Raw genomic sequence first — 19177 nt, 5'->3', positions numbered from 1 at the left:
GCCAATATTGATTGAGCAATGCTATCTGCCAGATGTTGTTCTAGGCCCTTGGGATACATCTGTGATACGTCTGGGATACAAAGCAGATAAAGGTCTTGCCCATGTGGATCTTACAGTGGGGGGAGGAAAGAAAAGAAACGTATAAAATAAATAAGTTAGATAGCATGCCAATAGTCTTGAGTACAACAGAGAAGAAGCAGAGCAGGGCAAGGGAGAAATGGAGATGTTGGGAGGGTGTAGCCAGAGCAGGTCTCTCATGACATCAGGGCAACAACTCAAAGCAGGGGCAGAGTTTACTAGGTAGGTATCCAAACGCAGACTGTTCCAGGCAGAGGGCAGCAGTGGGGCAAAGGCCCTGGGGTGGGAATTGCCATGTGGGTTCTAGAAGCAGTGAGGAAGTTCCGGGACTGAAGCTGAGTGAGTGAGCCTGGTAAGGGATGAAGCTGGAGAAATAGTGGAGGAGGGTGACCGTGAGGGCCTTAGAGGTCATAGCAGGGCCTTTGAGTTTTTCTTGGACTAAGATGGGAGCCCTTGCAGACTTTTGAACAGAAGGACAGAAACTGACTGCGCTTTGAAAGGATCCCCCTGATGCAGTGGTGAGAACCACCTTTAGGGTGGCAAGGGTAGAAACAGGAAGACAGGAGGAATCGCCTACGATAACTCAGGTGTGAGATGAAGATGCTCCTATGAGAGTCATAGCAGTGGAGGTGGTGAGAAGTGCTGAGATTCTGGATACATTCTGAAGGAAAAACCATGATGATATTCTAATGGATTAGATGTGGAGTATGAGAAAATAAGAGAAGCCAGGATGGCTCCAAAATTTTGGCCTGAGCAATGGGAAGGATGGAGCTGGAAGAGTGGAAAAGGCTTTAGGTGGAGAAGGTTTCAGGTGGGGGAGGATCAAGAGTTCAGTTTTTTTTTCTTTTTCATTATGATAATTTTTTTATTGAGATAAAATTCACATATCATAAAAGTCACCTCTTTAAAATGTGACTTTGATGGTTCTTAGAATATTCATGAGTTGTGCAACCATCACACTATCTAATTCCAGAACATTTGTTGACCCCCCCAAAAGGAACCCATACCTATAATCCACTCTCCATCCCCCCCTCCTAGACATCTACTTTCTGTCTCTATGAATTTGCCTATTTTGGAAATTATATATAGATGGAATCTTACAGTAAGTAGCCTTTTGTGTCTGACTTCTTTCATTCAGCATAATTTTTCCAAGGTTCTGGACTCTTTGAATTTGAGGTGTTTTATTAGCCTATTAAATATTTAAGTCTGGTAGAGAGGTGAGGGCTAAGGGATACAGAAAATATAAGGTATCTGTAAATAGATATACAGAATCATCAATATATGGAAGAATACTACTTAAAATCATGAGACTAGGTGCAATCCCTCATCAAGTGAGTAAGGACAGAGAGAAGGAAGATGCCCAAAACTGGCACACTCAAACATCTGGAAGAGAAGAAGCCATCACAGGGGACAGAGAAGGGGCTGCTGGTGAGAGGGAGGCAATAGAGAGTATGGGTCCTGGAAGCCTGGGGAGAAACTGCATGGACAGAAGGCTGTGATCACCTGGGTCAGATGCTCCTAAGAGGTCAAGTAAGATGAGGACTGAGAAATGACCATTGGGTTTAGCACCCAGGAGGTCATGGAGCTCCTGGTTGACCAAGAGCTATTTCAGAGCGATGTCAGGGAAGAAAGCCTCATCAGAGTGGGTTCAAGAAAGAGTGGGTTCAAGAAAGAGTGGGAGAAGAGAAACTGGAGACAGTAGAGACATCTCTTTTGAGGAGTTTTGCTGCAAACCTGGGGTGGTAGATAGGAGAGAAGTGAGGCCAAGAGTGTTTTTTGTTTTGTTTTCAAGATGGGAGAATCAGCATGATGTTTGTTTCAGACAGGAATGAACGATGCAGTGGGAGCCAAAAATTAATGATGTAGGAGAGAAAGGGGAGAATTGCCGGACGGGGTTCCTTGAGGAGGTGACGGGACAAGATTGATCCCAAGGGGAAGGTTGGCCTTTGATGGGGCTCGGACAGGCCATCTATCGAAAGAGATGGGGAGACGGTATGTGGGTGCAGACCTGGCCAGAAGGCAGATAGCAGGCAGGGTAGGAGTCTGTGTTCCTAAATTTTCAAGGGATGGAAGAAGCATGGTCTTTGGCTGAGTGAGGGGGAGGAGGTGTTGGGAATTAGAAGGGAATGGAGTGAAAAGGTATCTAGAAGAGAGCAATTGCACTAGGGAAGAATAGTGTGAGTCCAGGCAGCATTAGGGTGCAGGTGAGGTCTGTGTGCCCAGTTCAGATATCACCCCCTCCCGAAAGTCTTCTCACCCCCAGACTAGGTCACTCCCCTTGCTGCCTCATGGCCCCTGTGGTGCTTCTCTCTCACAACTCTGATCACAACTGGAATGAAATATCAACTGTATTCTTTAGTTCTTTAATCCCTGTAACCCTCCCTAGACTGTAAACCCCATGAAGACATGAGCAGAGACTGTCCCCTCCGTCGCGGTATCTTGGCATCTAGCTCCTCCCACACAGTAGTCTCTCAATACATAATATTTAAATAGTTGAATAAATGAATGAAGTAATGGATGAGAAAAGTCCTGGAAGCTGCATGTGTGCTTTTAGTCGGCCTAGATTTCTGAAGCAACTCCTTCCGCATCCCTGTGACATTCTGGACCTCCTCTCTTCGCAGCTTTTACCCCCACCCCAATCCCTTCCCCGCCGCCCTCCCCCTCCCCCTCCCCCAGCGCTCCGCTTTGCGGGCGCTTCTGCTTTAAGGGCCCCGCAGAAGTCGAGCCGGGCGCTGATTGGTGGTTTATTCTAACGGATAGAGGATGAGCTCATCTGCAACCAATGACCGAGCTGCATCCGGCCAGACTCCTGAACCTGGGTGGAGGGCTGAAAGCAGCCGCCCACGGTGCAAGGTCCCCCGCGGGGGCGAAGGGGCAGTGGCGGCCGGGCTGGGTCTGGCCACGCGGACCGAGCTCCTGGCTCGGGCAGGTACGGTGTTTGCCCGGCTCCTCCTCCATCCCCCTCCCCTAGGAGAGGATGCCCCCTCTTCTCACTCCCCCAGCCCGCCTTCCTCGACGACCCCCGAGGGGCGGTGCACCTTGCGTACCGGGGACTCGCGGGTTGGACGCGACGCTTTCTGGGTCCAGGCGCGGCTATGCGGTTCTGCCCGGAAGGACCCGGCCCGGCGGGTGGTCCCGGAAACCGGGCCCTGACACAGAGCAGCCCGCCCTGTCGGCCTTGGTGCCTCTGAGCACAGGGCTCAGCGCGGCATGTCCCTGGTGACTAGGCCGAGTGGGGAGGGTGCGGCTTCCCTTCCCCCCTCCCTCCACCTCCTGGCCGCATCCTGGCCAGGGTTCAGCTCCCGCTGGCTTCACAATGTGGGTTTTCCTCCCCGCCCCACTCCCCATCCTGTTCTCTCCTCCCTCTCTCCACAGAGGCAGAAATGACCTGAAGTTGGCAATTTGGGCCCTGCCCCTTCCCAGTGGGGCCTGAGGGAGCGAAGGTGCAGAGGCTGCAGTGAGGGGCAAAGGCAACTCTGCTGGCCTCTCTCTGAGCCCTTTCCTTTCCTGAAGACACTGCACTTATCCCTTTGGCCACTTGTATCGCACACTGCTCAGGGAGGAGCTGCTGTACGGTCCTTGGAGGCCACGTGGCCTCCTGACCTTCTCAGAGACAGAGCCAGGAGGCCAGAGGCATCCCCTCCCTAGGGCTGGTTGGGCTCTGACCTCATTCCTCTAACTCCACCCAGAGTGGCACTGAATCTGCCACTCAGTCAGCTCATTTGCCCGCAGACTTTAAGGCCAAGCCCTGTGCCCGGCTCTCTGCCTGGCTTCTTGGGGGTCCTCACTCCCTGGCCACACTGACCTCAGGACCTAGGGAAATGAAATAAAGCAGGGGCAATCCATTCTGTTCGAGGAGGTGCCATGGAGCCGAACCTTGAAGGATAAATGAGATTCCCATGGGATGACCAGGGAGGGGAGAACAGGCAGGATGGAGGGAACAGTATAAGGAATGGCCTTTGGGCCCCGGGCCCTGGCTTCAGCCTCAGAGTGTGTGACCTCCATGTTTAATGTGTATAGAGGCCCTTTGCAGGCATATCCTCAGCTCTCTCCAGTGCTCAACACATAGTAAGTGCTCAAGAAATACTTGATGAACTGAATTTGAATTGAAAACAAAAAACCCAGAGCCCAAAGCATGTTATTATTCTGTTATTACCACCACTTAGGACAGATCTGGCTCAGTGAGGGATATTACCCACATTAGCTCTGATCCCTCCAACCCTTGGACGTGAGCATTGGTCTTCCCAATACTCAGTGGAGGAAACCAGGGTGCAGATGGGGTGTTACTCCCAGCAGGATTCTCCCTAATGCCTCTGCTCATTCCAGGTCCCTGCTCTAGGGCAGCCATGAGCCTGGTGGCCCATGAGTGCCCCCCTGGCCCTGGCCTGGACCCCGAGCCCTGCTCATGAGTGCGGTCCCAGGCCCTAGTGTACCGGGAGCAGATTCGCAATCGGGTCACTCCAGGGGCATCTGACATGACCAAGCGCGACTACCTTGTGGATGCAGCCACACAGATCCGGCTGGCCCTGGAGCGTGATGTCAGTGAGGAGTATGAGGCAGCCTTCAGCCACTACCAGAATGGCGTGGACGTTCTGCTCCGAGGCGTAAATGGTGAGGCTGGGGCTGGGCAGGGACGGAGGCCGGTGGTGAAGGGCTTATCCCGCCATCTGTCCATCTGAGCTGGGCGAGCAGGGCTCTCTGTGTGGGCCCTGCAGGGCCTCTGCAAAGGACAGTAATAACAGTTCTCATTTATCGAACGGTTTCTATACACCAGGCGCTGGTCTAAGGGCTTTACTTGTATCACCTCATTTCCCATTCACAGTAATACAAACCACTGTATATGTTCTTGCATATACTTCCAAATAGATAAGAATGATTTTTGTTCCTGTTTTCCAGATGAGGAAACTGAGGCACAGGGCAGTTAACTAGCTTGCTTGAGACTCCACAGCTGTCAAGTGGCAAAGCTGGGATTTGAACAGTGTGGGCTCCAGAGGCTGTGCGCTTAGCTCACTCGGCTTGCCTGCCCCTGGAGCTGGGCTGGGGTCCTGCCCTCGGGAGGCTTGCATTCTAATGGGGGGAGATTGATGAGTTGATGATGGACTATTACAGTCCCAGGTGGCAAGAACAATGAGGAGGGACTGAAGGGAGGGAAGAGGGAAACTGAGGCCAGACTAGGCTGGCATAGGGCATTTTCTAGAAGTCAGAACCCTAATCTGAGTACTGAAGAATGGTGGGCATGTTGTCCTGAAGGGCTGGGTGGGGCTCCAGAGGGAGAACCGCACAGGCCTGGAGGTGAGAGGGGAGGCCTGTTCAGGGAAAAGGAAGGCATTTCCAAGTAGGGGGAGAGGCTGGCCCTGAGGCCACTTGGAGACCCCTGAGGGCCTTGGTGGCCAGGCTGGGGGTAGGAGTCAGGCCCCAATTCACGCTTCCTACCCTCCCTCCGATGAGACCTCTCAACACCTGGGCTTCGTGCCTGTCCAGTGACTTCCTTTACCCTCCCGTCCTGATCCCCATTCTGGCCTCTTTCACACTGGGCATCAGAGATAGAACGTGTGCTCTCTGGGGGCTTCTGTCTCCTACTCTGAAAAACGGACATGGAAATCCACACTGTGTCCCTTCCCAGGGTGTGATGGTGGCCAGCGAGGTAGTAGGTGCCAACTGTAAAGTGCTGTAGGCTGAGTGGCGACTGTGGTTCCCAACCTCTCCTGCCACCATCCCTCCTCCTCCTCCCCTGCTGGTCTCCCATCCAGAGGAGGACCCAAGGACAGAGGTGGGGTCAGAATCCACTGAGCAGCATCAGAAATAGGCACTACCTCCTATGGAGGGCAGAGGGCGGGCAGTGGGAGCCCAAACCCCAGCGTCCTCCCAAGGACAGGACCCCTCCTCCCCACAGTCGACCCCAACAAGGAGAGATGTGAGGCTGTAAAGCTGAAAATTACCAAGTACCTGCGGCGGGCGGAGGAGATCTTTAATTGCCACCTGCAGAGGACGCTGAGCAGTGGAGCCAGCCCTGGCACGGTAAGGAGACCCCAAAGGCCTGAGGGCTCTGAGGGGAGAGAGCTGAGGCCCTCACCCCACAGGCCAAGGAGCTGTCGCCCGCCATCCCGGGGGGCAGGCAGACGGTGGAGAGCACAGTTCGGCTGGTGTGTGTGCCAGGGCTGCCCTCCTGCCCCCCTCCTGGCTTCCTCTCTATCCCACACTCTCCATAATTCATTCATTTGCAAACGCTTAGTGAATCATCTCCAGTCCAGTCTTACGCCCCCACAGAGTACACACACACACACACACACCTCCCTACCCTCACGCATGGCCCGTACACGTGCTCACCTATGCGCACACTCAGGCTCCCAGATCTCTCTGTGTTTGGCTGGGCTGCAGTGAGTATTCGGAGCAGACATAAATACCCACGTGCATATACACACACATGAATATGTGCATATATAAATGTGCAAAAGTCCTCTCCCCATACGGCTTTTCTTGACCCAGTGGGCACTCAGAAAGGGTTGAAGATACACGCACACTTCTCAAGCCCACAGGTGTGCACGTACACACCCCTTCTAGGCTTGCTGCACCTTGTAAGCTGCTTCCCCCAAAGCAGGTGCCTGGGCCACATGCCTTGGTCTTCGAGGCGTGTTTCCCAAGATGCACACGTTCCCAGGTTACTTCCCCCCTCCCTGGGCGTATCTGCCTCCTGTGGATGAGGCTTCTGAGAGGGGGTTTCTGAAGCCCTGAGAACTCCCTGTGTCTGGGAGGAGGGCTAGGTGGGGACCGAGCTGAGAGGGTGGCCTGGCCACCCTGGACCAAGGCCAGCTTCTCTGCTCAGTCTGTCCCTGTGAGGTGGGCCCTGCCTGTACCCCGGTCCTGCCCTCTGTGGCCACTGCTCTCCTGGCAGCCGGGGCCCTGCCCACTGCCTGCTGAGAAGGCTGTGGCTGAGTAGGACTCACCCTGAGGCCGCTACGTGGCTCTCTCCTGCCTCTGCAGGGTTTTAGCAGCCTGAGGCTGCGGCCCATCCGCACACTGAGCTCTGCCCTAGAGCAGCTGAGGGGCTGCAAGGTGGTTGCCGTCATCGAGAAGGTGAGTGAGCACCGCCCGAGGTGTGGGAGGAGGTGTTGCGTATAATTGGGAGGGCAGGTGTTGGAAAGGGGTCAGAGGGTCCAAGGGGAGGAGAGCGGCTGTGGCGGTCCCCCACCCTTCCTCCACCCCAGCCCACACCAGTCAGCTCTGGAAAGGAAAATGTGAGGAAAAAGCAGAGGCGCGCAGCTCCTCTCCACAGCCCGCCCGCTCAGACGCAGAAAGCCACTCCCTCCGGGGCGCCCAGCCAGCCCGCGCTGCCCTGCCTGCCTGCCTGCCCCAATTCCACTTCGCCAGGGCTGCAGCCAGGAGTCTCCCCACCTAGCACAGCCCAGAGGTTCCTGTGGCGGGAGTGCGCTTATCTCCAGAAACCCGTTCTGCGGATGGTCGAAGTGGGCTGGTGCCTTGTCCAGGGCCTTGGCAGCTCTGCCCTTTCTCTCCTGGCTCCTCCGGCCACCCCCCATCCTGACCCCATCTAGGATCTTTTCCCTTAATTCAGGGCAGACAGGAAGATAGGAGCTGACAGCCAAACCTGAACCTGGGACACTCATCAGAAGGACAGACAAGTTGGGTCAAATGAGATTTGAGCCAATATTTGATCGCTCTTCGCCCCAGCCCAGGGATACCTGAATATTTGCTAAAGCGTTTTTTTCCTCAAACTGGCTGTTTATCAGAATCCCCTCGGGGAGCTTCCTAAAAATACAGATGCGCCGGCCCCATCCCAAACCCACTGAGTCAGAATTTCTAGGGTTGAGCCCAGGCACCTGTAATTTAAAACACTCATGGGGGATTTGGACGGGTCTGGGAGCCCGCAGAGAAAAGGGGACCGGTGTGTGCTCCCCGACATGCCGAGGGTGAAGTGCTGGCCGGGCTAGCACCACGTGGCCACAGACGAGCTCCTTTCCCTGTCTGGGCGCTGGTTTCCTCATCTGGAAGTGGAGGTAAGGATCCTCCCACCCACCTCTGCCCCACCCAGCATGATGTGGGAACTAAAGTGAAATGATTCGGGGGAAAGGCCTAGCACACGCTAAAGCATTTGATACAAGTTTGGTGGCCGTGAAGGCGAATGACGAGAGTGTGTGGCGAGCAGGCTTCCCATCCCAGCCTTGCTCCAGCTGCTGCTCCCAGGTCCCTGGAACAGGCCCCAGTCTGTCAGCCAAGGCCCAGCAGCTTCCATCTGCCCAGCCCTTCCCTCCCATTGCGCGAGTCCACGTGGCTTGGCCGCTTCCCCGGGCAGGCGGAGGAGGTGACAGCCACCACTGTTTCCCCGTGTGGGATCCCACCGAACCAGTGGTGTTTTGGAGAGAGGGGTTCTGGGTCAAATAAGTTTTGGAAACAGTGAGCTAAAGTTACATTACTTCAGTTTTTAAGTATAGGAAGTTTCAGGCTTTTAGGATGTAGATGTACACAGTGAATCTCCAAGAGGGAGGTCTGTGACAGAATTCCCCGAATTTGAATTTAACCCCAGACACACATGGGCAAAGCATTTTTGGAATCCCATATACTGAGGCCTGTGCATATGGGAATTAGAAATTCAGGCCAAGCCCAGCCATTCTGTCTTGAGAGTGCCCTCTTTTCTTTCTTTTTATATACTTTCTTGGGCACTCAATTTACTTACTCCACCTCCCTCCTAAAATCCTGCTTCCTTTTTCTGAGTCATTCCCAAGCCAGGAACACCAATCTCCTCAAATTAGGAGAGGTGTTGGGGCCACTGGGCCCAGGTCCCTGCAGCCAGGCCTGGATGAGTATCACCACATTCCATACCACAGCTCTGCCCAGGCAGATCTGGGCAGGCAGGTGGGAGGGCAGTACCAGCCTGCAGCAGCTCGCAGACTCAGGGGGAGCAGAGGGCCCCGCTCAGGAAGCCTTGAGTGCCCCCAGAAACACCCCATTGTGAGGGCTAAAGGGGCTGGGGAGCGGGGGGGTCCCTCAGGACCGAAGAGATACTGGCAGGGGTAGGGGGTGGCAGGGAAGAGCAAGGAGGGTGGATCAAGGACTAGGCAGGCAGCAGGCCAGGAGAGCCAGGGTCTGCTCTTGGGGAGCCTGGGGGGCTTGGGAGACAATGCTGCCTATTTGCCGAGCTTTGTCCCGGATCCAGGCCCTGAGTCAGGGAGGGGAAGAAAGAGAAGACCAGCCAAGTCACTTCCGTGTTTTTGGCTCAAACACAGGGGTGTTTTTTGAATTATTGTTAGTTATCAGCATTTAAAAATTGGCAGGTTTCATAGAGAAGTCCAGATTTCCTACTTATCCTGAGAAATCAGAAGCTCTGGAAATGCTGCCTCACATTCATGTCAGCCGGAGCAGAGGACGGGCTGCCCGATTTAATGGGGCACCTGCCCTCCGTCGGCCCCTTTCTCATCCTGCCCATTGGCTCACATGCCCAGCCCCTGTGGACCTTAGTGCTTGAGAACCTGCTTGAAACTTCTGGATTTGTTTGCTCCAGGAGGAGTCCTCCTGACCTTGATACTGTGGACATTTTAAAAGAAAGGGTTAATGTGTTTCACCAAAGCTTTCATTGTCCCTGAATCCCGAGAACTCAGTGGGTTTCATTTTTAAAAAAGAGATTTCCCTTTTTATTTTTTATTATTTATTTATGGCTGCATTTGGTCTTTGTTGCTGTGCACGGGCTTCTCATTGTGGTGGCTTCTCTTGTTGTGGAGCACGGGCTCTAGGCTCTCAGGCTTCAGTAGTTGTGGCACGTGGGCTCAGTAGCTGTGGCTCGAAGGCTCTAGAGCGCAGGCTCAGTAGCGTGGCTCACAGGCTTAGTTGCTCCGCGGCATGTGGGATCTTCCCGGACCAGGGCTCAAACCCGTGTCCGTTGCATTGGCAGGCGGATTCTTAACCACTGCGCCACCAGGGAAGCCCGACATTTCCCTTTTTAAAAAGATGAAGGCAGGCACCCTTCACCAGAACTGCCTTCCACCTTCCCGATAGCAATACTCACCTGACATTCGTAAGGCCCATTCTAGTTTGCCAAGCTGTTGCATTAAACCCGCTCGGTCACCCTGGGGAGGAAAAGGGTTATAAACCTGTGCAGTCCGATACAGTAGTCACCAGCCACATAAGACTATTTTAATTCATTAAAATTAATTAAAATTAAATATTCTATTTCTCAGTGGCACCAGCCACCTTTCAAGGGCTTGATAGCCACATGTGGCTAATGGCTTCTAATGGGCAGTGCAGATATATAATATTTCCATCATGGCAGAAAGTCCTACTGGACAGTGCTGCATTTTTTTAAAGGTATTTATGTATTTATTTATTTTGGCTGTGCCAGGTCTTAGTTGCGGCATGTGGACTTCTTAGTTGTGGCATGTGTGACCTTTTAGTTGTGGCATGCAGACTCTTAGTTGTGGCATGCATGTGGGATCTAGTTCCCCAACCAGGGATCGAACCCAGGCCCCCTGCATTGGGAGTGCCGAGTCTTTCTTACTCACTGGACCACCAGGGAAGTCCCTGGACAGTGCTGCATTTTAATCATTGTCTTACAGAGAATGTAACTGAGGTTCATGAGGTCAAGGGACAAACTAGTGCTCTATAGCACAGAGCAAAAGAGAAAGGGGATTTTTTTATTTGCTTGGTTTAATGGGAAAATGCCCCCTTTTGAAATACCATGAAAGAGAAAGGAGTTTAGAACAGAAAAGAAAAAAAAATTCCCCACCATCCTATCTAATTCCAAGATAATCACTGTTAATGGTTTGGTCTAATTCTTTCTTGATAGATGTGTGTGTATATATATATTTTTTCTTCTCTTTTTTAACACACTTGTTTCAATGTACTGATCAAGTTTTATTTCTGGCCTCCACGACCTTCACTGCTGTTTTTTTGTAAACGAGAAGACTTGCCCAAGACAAGACAAGGTGGAGGGGAATCCCACTTGGCAAGTGGCAGTAGGGAATTATCCGGGGTGTCAGCACTTGTGGGAAACTGTATTATCCTAAATGACCCCAGAGTTCTCTTTCTTTCTTTTTCAAGCTTTGCATAAATTTGGCCAAAGAGCTGGGACTAGGCTGGACTCCATCTCTGGCTGTTGGAGGAGAGACCTCTAGTGGTCAGAAGGGATGCCTCACGCCTGCTGCCCCTGTGCTCAGAGTCCACCACCTTCATCTCACTGACGATGGGGAAAGTGAGGCCCAGAGGGGAAGGCATGCACCAGGTCACCTGGTTGTGCCCCTATTTGAAGTTATGTCTCCAGGGCTCCGGGATCAGCCTGCCTGGATTCACATCTTGGCTCTACTACTTTTTAGCAGGGGGACCGTAGGCAACGTAACCTCTCTGAACCTCAATTTCTTCATCAGTAAAATGAGTCACTAGTAATGCTCACCTGGTAGGGCTGGAGAATGAAACTAAATGACCTAGATAAAGCCCTTAGCGCAGAGTAAATGCTGTATAGCCAGTGTGGGGTTTCCCTGTGATGATATTAATAATCGTCACTAGACTATTGAGAGCATGTTATGTGGCAGGCACAGGCTGCTGCTGTACTTGAGTTGCTCGCTTTAATAGAATCCTCCTAATGGCCTTCTGAAGGAGGTACTGCTATGACCCATTTTGCAGTGAAGAAGGCCAAGGTTCACAGAGGCCATGTGACTTGGCAAATGTAACTGACATTCCCACCGCCTTTACATTCTCCAAGGGCCTTCCCATTGGTGGCCTCAACAAACCAGTGATAAGGGAGGGTGGGCATTTGTAATTCCTGTTTGGTAGATGAGAAAATCAATTCACTCACCCAAGATCTGAACCCCAATCGTAGGCTGCAGCCTTTGTCACTGCCCAGTGGCCTGGCCTCAGGGCCTGGTTCCCATGTGCCACTACGGGGAACGTGTGCAGGGCAGGCTGACGGCTAAGAAGTCACAACACCAGGGTGCTGGCCTTGCCCCCCACATGCCCCTCATCTGGGCCGAATCTTCCGCTTTCCTCCCCTGACGTGTCCTCTCCTATGGCTGGGGTCCACCCCTGCCCACCATGGAGATGAGTCTAGGGCCCAACTCCAAACAAGGCTCTGCCCAGCAATTGGCAGACCACTGCCTCCAAGCAAAACCAACAGGAGAAGGAGTGGACTGCCCTCCAAAGATAGCCTCCAGAAAGAAAGACCATTTAAGAGAAGGGGCTGGGGGCAGGGGATGAGACCTGAAGGAGCATGGCAAGACCACAAGGTCTCGGGCACCACTGGGGCCACATTCTCAGAGCCTTGGCTTCTTCACCTGTAAAATAAGAGATCAGAGAAGGTGACTGGCTCTGAGGTCACTTCCAGCCATGACACCCTTGGACCGTACAGGATGGACCACTCAGCATGCATGCGGGAAGCACCGACTACCTCCCTGTCCTATGCAGGCCTCTGGGAGTACAGAGCTGGACATGTGGTCCCTGCCCTCTCGGAGCTCACAGCCCAGCGGGGAGACAGGAAATTAGACACAGTGTGATAGGGTGAGCCCAGAGAGCACTGGAGACAGATTAGGAGCCCCAGCCTAACGTGAGGGTTGGGAAGGCTTCCTGGAGGAGGTGGTACCTGAGCTAAGACCTGCAGATCTAACAAGGGTGGATGAGCAGGACAGGTTTGATGTCAGTTTGGCGGTGGGGGGTACACTCTGCACTACCAAAGCCTGGCCTCCCAGCCCAGCCTTGGTGGAGGACCCTGGGAGGCTGGGGCTGGGGCCATGGAGTCCCGGGAACTAGCATGTGACTTGACTAGTGCCTCCTGGACCTCGGCAGGTGCAGCTGGTCCAGGACCCAGCGACTGGAGGGACCTTCGTGGTGAAGGCAGGTGCCGCCCAACCCCCTGCCGTTCTGCATTCCCCTTTGGACTTTCTCAGAGCTCTTGGAAACCCCTACCCCCTGGGGAACCTCTACCCAGAAGCCGTATGGGAAACCCACACTCCCTCCAAATCCAACAGCTGTTTGTTCTGCCCCCAGCATGCACCCTGCCTCCCAGAAATGTGCACGTGCACACACGCACACACACATTGCCTCATCCTTGGACCAGAGATGGGAGGGCCTGCCTTCCAGGGTGGAAAGAGGGTTGAGGGTCAGGTTAGGAACTGGGGGCAGGCAGCTGCTCTCCAGGGTGGCTCCCACCCTTCGTCTGGTTGCCCCTGAAGAGCAGAGCAGCCTCTGGCCAGCCCCCAGCTGATCTGCCTGCTCTGCTCCCTCCCCAGAGCCTGTCCAGGTGCCACGCGGTGAGCCGGGAGCGGCTGACCATCATCCCACACGGCGTCCCCTACATGACCAAGCTGCTGCGGTATTTTGTGAGCGAGGACTCCATCTTCCTGCACCTGGAGCATGTGCAAGGTGAGGGGGCCCTGTCAGCTCCTTAGGCCTTTGGGATGTCGTCCTGTCTCATCCTCTTAAACTGCCGAGCCCAGATGCCCAGCACAGACCAGGGGACCCAGCCTTCCTGGAGGATGATGGCTGCTGGGGGCTTCTGTGTGGTGCCAGGGGGGCAGGGGACGTCCTGGGAGGATGTTCACATCTTGGGTGGGTGAGAGGGCATTTATGCAGATGCCCCCTTTGTCACCCTCTCCTCCAGTCTTGGCTCTTTTCACTTTCCTAGTCTGTGCCCACCCCTCAGAGTGGCCCCGTGGGGTGATGGTGCTGAAGCTGTAAGGACAGGAACTGGGTCACGTAGCACATATTTATTGATCAGCTATGACTTTTTTTTAAATGAGGTACACATCTCTGGGTCATGACATACAGTCGTCGCAGGTCCGTGCCTGGCTTTGTTTTTATTTTACTTACTTAAGCTTCATTACACTTTTCTCCCTTAAAAAAAATTATAATACATTGAACACTGGCGAACCCACCACGTAGACCAAGGACATTAAGAATAATTTACATCTCCTTAGGGGTTAAGCACCTATTTTGTGCCAGCTTGTGAGGCTGGGGCCACTTTAGGTGGGTGGAGAGGAGGGGAGAGGGCATCCTAGGCTGAGGGAGGGGAGGGAGCAGAGGTGAGGACCTGGAAGGCAAAGGGTCCGTGCCCAAGACGGGGGGGGGGGGGGGGGGGGGGGGGGGCGGGAGTGGGAGAGGGACCTGGGCCCCACGCTCCTTTACTCCTGTCCCCATGCTTGCTGCGCCCTCTGCACGGCCCAGGAGGCACTCTGTGGTCCCACCTGCTCTCCCAGCCGTGCCTCCAACAGTCTGGGACTAGGTCTGGCTCCAGCCTGGAGAGGATGAAGGCTCAGCTCAACTCCCGACTCAGCCTCCAGACCCCAGCTCGCTTCCCACCTGGCCACACCTGCCTGCAGGACGGAATCCCCCTGGAGCCTCCCCGGACTTCTCAGAGCCTTACCCCGGCCAGGGGGGCTGCAGCCATCAGACCCCAGAGAGAGGCTGAAGGTGAACCCTCAGCCGGGACCGGCCCTTCCTGCTCCTGGGACCTTCCAAAGGCCCCAGGTGGCCACCTGCACCACCAAGCCAGGCGGGGGCCTGGCCAGAGCTCTGATCCGGGGCCCCCTTGCGGGCTCCCTTGGGTTCGTGCAGGGGCCGGCCGGGTGCTGGGGGGCTGTGGCCGAGGCAGAGGTCGGAGCCGCCCCTCAACCGGTGGAGCCGCCTGGAGTGTGAGGGAGGAGCAGGTGAGGCAGTGGGCAGCCGAGATGCTGGTGGCCCTGGAGGCGCTGCACGAGCAGGGGGTGCTGTGCCGGGACCTCAATCCCCGGAACCTGCTCCTGGACCAGGCAGGTAGGAGCCCTGGGCCCAGGGGGAGAAGAGTGGGCCCTCACCCTACCCCACCCCTCCGGCGGGAGGCCCCCGAAGCCTCAAGACAGAGAAGGAAATTTCCCCAAAGTCAAGCGGATGCAGAGGTTATCTGCTTCTTCCCTTGCCTCCCCTCCCCGGCCTTTTCAGGAAGGACTCTGCTGAGCCTGGTTGGTCAGGGTTGAGCTTGGGAAACAAACCCTTTCCCTCGATGAGCTCAGGGCAAGGCTCCTGTGAAGACCAGGTTGTTTCGGGGCCTCGGCGTTGGGGGGGGGGGCGGGCCCTTAGGGAGCTTCTGCCCAGTGCAGCCGCTGGCCCCTGCCTTGTGGCTGTTGGGAGAAGCGCTGGAGTCCCCTGCGTCATGCCTGCAGCTCCAAGATGACTAATAGCAATTTTTGTCCCCTTTTATTCCTCCCTGCATGCACTGCATGACAAGGCCACATCCGGCTCACGTATTTCGGCCAGTGGTCAGAGGTGGAGCCCCAGTGCTGCAGAGAGGCTTTGGACAAACTCTACAGCGCCCCAGGCAAGAAGGGAAGGGGTAGGGGGTAGCCCTTGGGTGTCTTTATGTGGGTTGAGCCAGGGGACTGAGGATGATGGAGGGACCTGGGGCACCTGGGTAGGGTGAGTGGAGGGGAGACACGCCTCCTTGGGCGGGCGAGACTGAGACACGTATGTTCTTGTTCCCACAGAGGTGGGTGGGATTTCTGAGCTGACCGAAGCCTGCGACTGGTGGAGCTTTGGGTCTCTGCTGTATGAACTGCTGACGGGAACGGTGAGCGGTGTGTGGGCAGGGTGTAGGGCCTCGTGGGTGTCACTGAATGTAGGAGGGGCTGGGGTTAGTCCAGCCAGTCGGTGTTGGGGCAGAGCCTGCCTGGGTCCCGGAGACCTGGCCGTCGGGCCCAGTGTTCTGCCAGCACAGCTCCCGCCTCCACCGCCAAGGCCATGAGAGACCATGGAAGCCACTCCCACCCAGGCCATGGCTACACTTCGCACCACTGCCAGATGAGTGGCTATAGCTAGGGAGACTGTCAACTCAGTGAGAGTTGAGTCGGGATGATCAGCGAAGGTTTCTGGAAGAGAGCGTCCGGGCCTGGATCTGGAGGGAGGGTGGAGTTTGACACAGCCCTTTTACTTAGAAGGCCACCGGATCATCCCCCAAGCCTCCTCTCCCCGCTGCTCACTCCCCGCATCCACACCCTTCAGAGCTATAACCCCCAGACTTTGGCTGGACGACCAGAGAGAGGGCCTCCTTCATCCCAGGCTGGCAGCTGCCCTGTCCGGCCTGGGTCAACCCAGAGCTTAAAGTCCCCTGGCAAGTACCCTTGCTCAGGATGATGGCCTCCGCCCTCCATCCTCGCTCGTGAGTTCAACACCACACCTGGGGCTGGTTAGGTCGGGCAGCAGGGAGAGGCCAAACTGCATTTGAGCAGGGAATGCCCCAAGTGGATGCAGTGTGACCGGAAGTCCAGATCTGACTGGTCCTTCCTGGCTCCCTCCTGGTTTGGTCCTGTAGCCAGGGCCTTTGAGAGCCCTGGCTGCACACAGCCCCACACAGTGGCTCTCTCCTCTTGGCCTCCCACCACGTCTCCAGATCAGGTCTTCTGGCCTTCCTCCTGGTCGCTTCTTGCCTCTCTTCCTGACCTCCAGACAGACCTCTCTGCTCCCCGCAGCTGCACCCTTCTGGAGCACAGAGAGGTCCTACCTTCTTCCCTCGCCACAGCCCTGCCTTGGCCCTGACAGTAGGACGCCATGTCAAATGAGTCGCCCATAGAAATTTTTTTTCTGTAAGGAGACAAGTTTCAGTGCTATTCCTGATAGAGTGCCTGCCCTGACTGCAACCCAAGACCAATGTTTCTAGCAAGCTTGGAGCCAGAGGGACCTGGGTTCAAACCCTGAACTCAGCACAAATCCCTTGACCTCTCTGAGGCTGCTTCTTGTCTTTAAAATGGGGGTAATAATACTTACTCTGAAGGTTGTTGTGGAAATTACGGATAATGGGTCTCAGGCATCTTCCGCAGCCTGACATGCAGTAGATCCAAAGCAAGAGGCAACAAGCAGCAGCAGCAGCATCCCCATGAGATGTGACACGGGGGGAAAAAGATAAAACCTGGCCGCCATTGGAGTGTACAGACTCTCCTGGGGTCGCCCCCGTGTCTTCCCAGGCGCTGTCCCAGAGCCACCCCTCAGGAATCCAACCCCACACCCAGCTCCAGCTGCCCGAGTGGCTCAGTCGCCCCGCAGCCTCCCTGCTGACTGAGGTGAGGTGTGGCCGGCCCGGAGCAGGCAGCTTCTTTGTACTGAGGGTGGACAGAAGGGAGGACAGAGCCGTGTGTGTGAACAAGCCGCCCAGCGTATTAGGTGTCTGATGTGGGTGCAGGAGGTTAATGGGGACAACAAATTTCTATTATGTTGGTGGCCAAACACCAATGTCCCCCAGGGTAACACTGGGGGTTCTGTGGGCCGGGCTGGCAGGGAGCAACGGGGTTGGGAAGGCCTGCCCAGTGCTGACTGGGCCTTTCTCCACAGCTGCTGCAGTTTGAGCCCGCCGGGCGCCTGGGCGCTGGAGGAGGCGGTGTCAACAAACTCAAGTCCCACCCCTTTTTCAGCAGCATCCAGTGGAGCAAACTGGTGGGGTAACCGGAGGGGGTGGAGTAGGCGGTGGAAGCAGCTGGACTGGTCTGGATCTCCTCTCTTCTCTTTGCCTGCCACCCAGAGCTGGCCCTTCTAATCGGCGGCCCTCGGGCAAAGAATGAAAGGCAGCTTGCCTTTCCTGGTCGGGCCCCTCCCTTGGGCCTCAGAAGTCTCTTCACTGACCAGGAAGGGCCTACGGAGTCCCCCAGCCACGTCCTGGAGAAACCCTTCCTAGACGGTGCTGAGCGGGAGGGAAAGAGAGACCTCAGCCTGTTAGGCAGCTTGAACCCCTCCACCCATCAGTCAACAGTCCCCTGCTGAATGCACACCCTGTACTTGAACTTGGACCTACCATGTTAAAAGGTGCCTTCCTTTGCATTAGCTCTGAGCTACTGACCACGTGCTGAGCCGTGAAATTTTGTGACTCATTATCTGCCATGTGCCCCACTCGGGATGTCTCTGGAGACTCATCTCAGGATACTAGTCCACTGGCTTAGTGGTCCCAAACCAGGGCTGCCCTGGCTGGTCATCTTAACCATGCAACTAGTGGGCCTCTTCCACCAGAGGCTACTTTTGCAGGGGGTCGGGAGGCTGAGGAAGCAGGGAAGAAGTCTGTAGTGGGCATGGGGTGGGGTGAGGGAATGGGACAGGACAACCCATCCCCCCCTCCTGACCATGCCCCTTATCTTGTGATTACAGACTTTGGAGAGCAAAAGGAAAGGAGGGGAGGAAAATAAGGATAAAGAGGAATGGGGGGAGAGAGGAAGGCACAGCTCTGCCACTTAGAGAAATTTTGGAAACAAAGAGCTCCCTTCCCCGGCTAGCCCACCCATATGGAGAGAAAGGAAAACCTGCCCCATGGGTCTGAGGGGAGACCGCCATTCAGTCTCCAGGCTGAAGCCACTTGAAGAAAAGTTGTACCCACTAGGACTCCCTTCTCGGACGTTCGTCCTGTTTACCATTTTGCATTTTAGTCTTGAGGGTCCACTCAATCCACTGCCCACTGTGACTTCATATCCTTTTGAAATGAAACCACAAAACACATGGAATGATTGCCCAAGCATTTAGCCGGAAGCAAAATGTTTCTGGTCTCGGAAGAACTGGGGTAAGTAGTTATCCCCAAAGACAATTCCCTCCCCGGATTTGGGGGCCTTCTTCCTCTCAGGACTCACCCTGTCACTGGGGTGTGGCATCGAAGACAATCTTCCACAGATCTCCACCAACTCCTTCCCGCCTGCGTCTCCGGCACCACCAGGTGGCGCCTCTGACACCACCCTCCAGTCTGGCTGTGAAGGCCCAGCTCTAAATCTGGGGCTGGGGACCTGTTGTGGGCATGGCGCGAAGCTCCTCAGGCCCTCTGGACGCGTCTGGGGGACGTGGGAGGTGCAGCCTTTGGAAGGTCCTGGCTCTCCCTGGGGCTTGCCCACGTCCCTCCACCCCGACTCCAATAAAGCCTGCTGTTGCCTCTGGTGTCCTTGCCTCATTAACGCAATGAGAGGAGATGGGGAGATGGGAGGGTTCCTCCAGAGCAAGCTCCATGATAACCAAGAGTGTGCTTGGATCCTGCTAGGAAGGAGGAAGCAGGGCTGGTAGTGAACAGCACGCCAGCCTGTACCCAGCAGAGCAGTTGTGAGCCCCCCAGAAAGTGGCAGCACTGGGCTCCGTGGGAAGTAAAACAGGAAAAGACATCTTCGAAGAGGGTCAT

General features: G+C 55.2%; 1 protein-coding gene across 1 annotated transcript; it reads left to right on the top strand.

Moving 5' to 3' along the window:
- Positions 1 to 2884: 2884 nt before the first annotated feature.
- On the top strand, positions 2885 to 18967 carry RPS6KL1 (ribosomal protein S6 kinase like 1). Its single transcript, XM_029237869.1, has 11 exons — positions 2885 to 3007; positions 4405 to 4689; positions 5972 to 6096; positions 7060 to 7152; positions 12859 to 12906; positions 13302 to 13434; positions 14236 to 14823; positions 15275 to 15364; positions 15531 to 15613; positions 17004 to 17099; positions 17368 to 18967. Exons 2-11 carry the CDS (start codon positions 4554 to 4556, stop codon positions 17476 to 17478), a joined length of 1503 nt encoding a protein of 500 aa, XP_029093702.1. The 5' UTR covers positions 2885 to 3007; positions 4405 to 4553; the 3' UTR covers positions 17479 to 18967.
- The last annotated feature ends 210 nt before the right edge of the window (positions 18968 to 19177 follow it).

Source organism: Monodon monoceros, unplaced genomic scaffold, assembly GCF_005190385.1.
Source record: "Monodon monoceros isolate NGI ecotype Baffin Bay Population unplaced genomic scaffold, NGI_Narwhal_1 Super_Scaffold_21, whole genome shotgun sequence".
Taxonomy (NCBI): Eukaryota; Metazoa; Chordata; class Mammalia; order Artiodactyla; family Monodontidae; genus Monodon; species Monodon monoceros.
This window is presented reverse-complemented; position numbering and strand designations above follow the sequence as displayed.

Bases quoted from the DNA above. Each gene is read 5' to 3' on its own strand.
- RPS6KL1 (XM_029237869.1), top strand. From the start codon at position 4,554: ATGACCAAGCGCGACTACCTTGTGGATGCAGCCACACAGATCCGGCTG. The intron at 6,097-7,059 runs GTAAGGAGACCC...CTGCCTCTGCAG, and splicing joins GTGGAGCCAGCCCTGGCACG to GGTTTTAGCAGCCTGAGGCT. The intron at 13,435-14,235 runs GTGAGGGGGCCC...TGCACGGCCCAG, and splicing joins GCACCTGGAGCATGTGCAAG to GAGGCACTCTGTGGTCCCAC.